Source organism: Echinops telfairi, unplaced genomic scaffold (genome assembly GCF_000313985.2).
Source record: "Echinops telfairi isolate 266 unplaced genomic scaffold, ASM31398v2 ScPeMD7_655;HRSCAF=1070, whole genome shotgun sequence".
Classification (NCBI taxonomy): Eukaryota; Metazoa; Chordata; class Mammalia; order Afrosoricida; family Tenrecidae; genus Echinops; species Echinops telfairi.
In genome coordinates, this window is record NW_022104553.1 from 11797925 (window position 1) to 11803774 (window position 5850).

The 5850-nt window shown below is 53.4% G+C and overlaps 1 protein-coding gene across 1 annotated transcript in view; it reads right to left on the reverse strand.

Moving 5' to 3' along the window:
- Window positions 1–414: 414 nt before the first annotated feature.
- The window catches only part of LOC101651392 (antigen peptide transporter 2), a 9110-nt gene continuing 3674 nt past the window's right edge, over window positions 415–5850 (reverse strand). The window contains 7 exon segments of the mRNA XM_045292286.1: window positions 415–808; window positions 1596–1732; window positions 2091–2250; window positions 2421–2594; window positions 2745–2933; window positions 5347–5475; window positions 5632–5841. Of these exon segments, the coding sequence (XP_045148221.1) occupies window positions 638–808; window positions 1596–1732; window positions 2091–2250; window positions 2421–2594; window positions 2745–2933; window positions 5347–5475; window positions 5632–5841 (1170 nt within the window). The 3' untranslated portion in view covers window positions 415–637.

Here is a 5850-nt window from a genome sequence, read left to right on the forward strand (position 1 = left end):
GAGGGGGAAGCAGGGAGGCGTGATGGTGGGGACCAGCGATAATGGCAAGGGATAGCATTTTCGATGTCAGCTATTTGGGCTATCTTTAACTTCTACCGCATTGTTCTAATCTCTCTAAAAGAAATCATTTCTGCAAAAAGTCTCAGGGAACAGATAAAAGAATGAGGAGCTAATTCCAGGAACCCAAGCAGAAAGTGAATTTTGAGAATGATGAGGGCAACAAATGTATAAGTGTGCTTTACACAATTGATGTATGTGTGGATTGTGATGTGTTGTATGAACCCCAATAAATAAAATGATTTTAAAAAATAAAATAATAAAATAAATGTAGACCCCCCAAAAAAGAATGTTCTTCTTTGTACTTTTCTGTATTTTCTAAGCTTGCTATATGAATGTGTATGGTTGATGTCATACTTTTTAAAAAGCATTTAACATATTTATTATGCCACAATACTCAGCATCAGGCAACATTCTGTTCAACAAGAAAATGAGGCGGTGTCCCAGCTCCCCAACCCCACATCCTTAGAAAGCACACCTGGCCCAAACCTCCACCATGCTCCCCCCCAGGGAAACTCAAAGCAGGTGCTATCCTGGGGTGTGCAGGTGACCGTGACACATATCCAGTGTCCCTGGAGTCTCAGTCCAGGCCCAGCAGACTGGCATAGGTGTCCTGCTCCTGTATGAGCTGGGCGTGGTCCTGCAGCTCCCCGTTCTTGAGCACCAGGATCTGGTCAGCACCCTGAACTGTCTTCAGCCTGTGAGCAATCACCAGCACCGTCCGGTTCCCTCAGGATTTCCAGTCCTGCAGCTGAAGAGGGAAGACGAGGATACCTCAGAAGGATAGGAAACGGACACCACAGCGCGCCGAGCACCGTCTCTTGTGCCTCAGGGTAACCAGCACCACTTACAGCTCTCTCCAACTCAGGGAACTCCATGTCTGTCCGAGGAGAACTGTGCTACATGGGGTTTTCAAAGGCCGGTCTTTAGTAGTAGACCACCAGAATGTAATGCCAAGACACTACTAGGTGGACTTGCATCCTGACCCTGTCAGCTAGGGGCCAAGGGTGTTCACTGTTGGCACCGCCAGGCAAAGGCCCTCGCTCTGGGTTGGCTTCAAGTCCGTTCCAACTCGAGGCGGACCCTGCGTGTGAGGGCAGAACTGTGCCCACAGGGCTTTCAGTGGCTGGTTTGGGGAAGGAGGTCCCCAGGCCTTTCTTAGCAGGAGTGTCTGGGTCGACAGGAAACACCTAGCCTTTGGGGAGCAAGTGAGTGCATCAAGCATGTGTGCTCTCCAGAGACTCCAGCTTAGGGTCAGGGAGGTAGGAAATGTGTGAAGGGAGGAACAGCGGTACATCAAGGTCTGCCCTGCCATTCTGTCTGACCTGGACCGCTGCCCCTGGAGACACCAGAGATGCCCCCATGCCCACTGGCTTCTCAATTCAGCCCCATCCTCAGTCCGCAGTCCTCAGAAGGCACTGATCTGCCTACTAGTGGCTCCTCCTCCTCCTCCTGCCCAAGTGCAGACACAGTGACCCTTCAGGTCTCAGCCCCCCACCCCACCCCCAGCGCAGAGTTCAGGGGACCACGGCACTCACCGCCTGCTCACAGTCAGCATCCAGGGCACTGGTGGCCTCATCCAGGATGAGCACCCGGGGGTCTCGCACAAGGGCCCGCGCAATGGCCAGACACTGCTTCTGCCCCACAGCCAACTGGCTCCCTTTCTCCCCGACTTCTGCGGAAATCAGAGAAACCCCCTTCGTCAGACACAAGCGGCCACCCTGACGTGCCTCGCCACAAGGATGACCAGTGCACAACCGGTGTTTCCACAAGAACCAGCCGGGAGGGCTGAGCTGCAGGAGGGCCGCGGGCAGGGAGCTAGTGGGGCTGCGGAGATGGAGAGAGCACGGCTGTGCAGGCTCGCTGGGAAGCAGGACTCCCATAGGAGAAAGAGGCTGCAGAATCCGGGGTGCTGGGGAGGAGGGAGCGGGAGCACCAGGACGGAGTGACCGAAGGATGGCTCGGGCGTCACCGCGCTCGCCCACTGAGTAGGTGCCCTTTGCTCACTGACTGAGAAAATCTGCCAGAGCTACCTGTGTGCATGCCGTGCTCCATCTTCGCTATGAATTGGTCTGCGTGGGCGTCCCTGGCCGCTGCCAGCACCTCCTCATCCCTGCAGTTCTCCAGGCCATAAGCAATGTTGTCTCTCACCGAGCCCGAGAAGAGGACTGGCTCCTGCCCCACCAACACCACCTGCACACAGTGGACACGCCCAGAGGGCTCTGTGGGAGGTCTCCGGGCCAGAGGCCCTCCCACCTCCCCCAGAACAAACCCTCTGTATTGCTTCTGGGGGCCCACCCCCCATTGCCTGTGGGCATGCTCCTGTTCTGCTCCGCCCATCCCTCCTCCCCGTCCCCACCCACCTTTCTATGCAGGTAGTGGTGCTCATACTGGGAGAGGGGCTCCCCATCCAGCAGCACCTGGCCCCCGCTGGGCTGGTACAGATTCTGCAGCAGGGCGGCCACGGTGCTCTTCCCAGACCCATTGGGCCCAACCAGCGCAGTCACCTCACCAGGACGAAGAGTGAAGCTCAGCCCCTAGAGAAGCCAGGGCCGGGTTAGGGGCCTTGCTCTTCTTCCTCCCGGCCCCTTCCCTTTCCCACCAGAGGCCAGGTGAGCTCTGAGGGCAGCATCTACAGGCTACAAGGCAGCAGTGCCAGGTCTCTCCCCGTGGCCTCTTTCGGGCACCTTGAGCACAGGCTGGTCCGGTCGACTGGGGTAAGCAAAGGAGACATCGTGGAATTCCACACGCCCCTCCAGGTGGGAAGGGGCCCGTGTCCCCGAGGGGGGCATGTTTGGCTGTCGGTCCAGGTAGGCAAACACCTTCTCGGCAGCTCCCACGTTGCTCAGCATATCTCCCCACATGTACACCAGGCTCTGGGAAACAGGGATGGAGGGTGAGCTATCAAACACACCTCACCAGAAATCAAGGATCAATCTAATGAGCCAGTTTCCCACCTCCTACCCACAGCCATGCTGCCTCCCCATCCCCCACCCCCCCTTAGCCAGGAAAGATGTGCTCCTCTTCAGGGAGCACTCGGGATGGAACTGATCATTGGCAGCAATATCGCCAGCTTCCAGGTGACGAGGGGAAAGAGGGGGTGTCTCATACTCATCCCACCACCACATTTCTGTCCCCAGGTTGTGTTAATCACTGCCCTGTATTCGTGCCCAGCTCTGCCCGGCCTGACCAGACAGACAGTTGCTTACAAACAGGCCCCGTGCCCAGCTCACTGTTGCACTCGCTGGACTGCCTGGCACAGAATGATGATCAACAACTGTGCAGGGGATCACCAAATAACACCCAAATAAAGTAATTAATTTTGAAGATTGGCAAACTTGGGAAAGAATTCGGATTTATATGCCTATCCTGATTAAACTATTCCCCTGGGTCACCCAATCGTAGATGACGGCAAGCTCGCTGAGTAGTATGGTCCCACTGATAATGGAGAGATGATGTAATCCCATGGCTTTGCAGCCCCTCATCCTGTCACTGGGTATTGGGCATCAGAGTCTGGGGACATCACAATGCGAGGATCAGGCATTGTGTGCTCCTGGTTGAAGAGTGCACTACCACCTGAGACATATGCTGTCCTCGAAAAATTACTAAAATGCCTTAGTCTATCAAGGCTCTCTATTTATCGAACAACTGACAGGAAATACAGACCCAGAGTACAATACTAAACAAGAGCCAAACAATAAGGAAACTCTACCCTATAAACCCTGTTGTTTCTTCAGCAAGTCAGTTGTTGAAGAGAGCCACATTATAGACAAGGGGCTTGCCAAAGCTCACAGGAACACTGAACTAAAAGACCTCAAAGTACACCCACCAACTTCTTATAGCCCCGAGTGTCTGCAGACACACATAAGGGGATTTCAACACCTCGTGGGGGGAAATCCATTATGACCTTTTCATTTGATTTTCTCATGAGCAATGTGAACTCCCTAAAATAGGCACACATATATGCGCCTATAGAGATGTGAACTTTATTTGGATCACCATGCAAGCAGCCTATTATCTACAGCGACTCCAAAAAGTTTGTGGGGAAATTCCACTGCTTTTCAATTCCTTTTTTCCACAAGCTTTTTGAAGTTCTTTGATGTGTGTATATGCACCTACACATACACATGCACTTTTAAAGGTAAGTTTTAAAAGGTGGCTATAAAATTACAGAAGCCTTAATCAAGCAGAGCTATCGAAATGTGAGCTCCTGCATCTCCACATACCCTCCCTCTGAAGGCCGGGTCTCAAACCCCGACCCTGGCCCTGAAATCGTCCTACTGGCACCACATCACAATGCCATTCCTGTCTTGCTCCAGAGCCTCCAATTGCATTCCTTTTAATTACCCTTTGAGTTTGGAAACTAAGAAGTGTAAAGGGACATGTCCAGACAGTAGGGTGAATGGGCTCCTGTTCCCCAGGGACATTTTCCTAGCCTGGCCCTTGCTAGGCTTGAAGAATGAGTGGTGGACTGTCGTGACGGGAAAAAATTCCTCCCTCAGCCCAAGTGTCCTGGCCTTCCATTTTCTTCCAGCGTCTCCATCATAAGCCCCCCTTGCCATCCTGCATCCTTAAGATTCTCCCTTTGGATGATTACCCTAAAAATCTGCCACCATAACCTGGGCCGGCCTTTGCCTTGCGTTGAAGGAGCCAGGGATCCCCTTACACACGCTGTTTTAATGAGGCCAAGACAAGAATGTGGGATTGTGATAAGAGCTGTAAGAGCCCCCAATAAAAGTAAGGAAAGGGGGGGAAAGACAAGAATGTGACACAGAGGACAGGTCTGTAGCCATCTCCCCAGAAGACACACATTGAAAGAGGTTTCATGAGAAATGAGCCCATGGCTGTGCCAACATGAACCACAGTGGCCATTCTGTTGTCTCACCCTCATAAGTTGCCTGTTTGACCCCAGTGCCAATCTGACCACTGGATGCACCCAAAGAACTACTCTTAGGTTTTAAAGATGATAATGGCGTTGTGCTTATATTTTGAAAGGTGTTATATTTCAGACCTACATACTGAAATAATATCCTCAGTGGGGTTTGCTCCAAAATTACACGGGCAGGGAAAATGGATGAAACAAGATTGGCCGTGGTAGATCGCTGGTAGAGCAGATCACAGGTACATTAGATAGGAATTCATCACATTCTTCTCTCTCTTTCCAGGCATCTATTTGAAATTCTCCATAGCACGGGTATCTTTTTAAGAGAAGGAATAAAGCCCGAGGCCCAGAGGCTAGAGAGGCAAGCAGAGGGAAGACAAGGGCGGCCTGCTCAGGCCCTCACTCACAAACACGTGGCTCCCCACGTTCTCCTGGTAGAGCAGGAAGGAGAGCAGTCCGCCCTGCGTGAGCTCTCCGGCCAGGATCTGTTGCAGGCCACAGTTCAGCATCAGCAGCTGCACAGCCAGCTGCAGCAGCTGGGAGGGGAGAAGAGCGAGATGGAGCTCAGTCGGAGTCTGCCCGCTCTTGCTCACTCGCTACCCTGGAACCACGAGCAGGACACCAGGACCAACAGTGGGCTCCCCGTGCCTTCCGCAGCCCCCTCCCTGGGCTCGTCCCATCGTCTGGCTCACCCTCCGCAAAAGCAGGTACAGGGCTCGCTCTGAATCTCGTTGCCACCTCAGCTTCCGACAACGTTCCAGGGCCTCCTTGTAGCGACAGACCTCATGCTCCTCGGCCCCAAAACTCCGCACAGTCTGTAGCCCTCCGACTGCCTCCTGCACGATCTGCCCTGACTTCGCCACAGCATCCTGGATCTCCAGGAGCAACGCCTGAAAGAGTGGGGCAGGGGA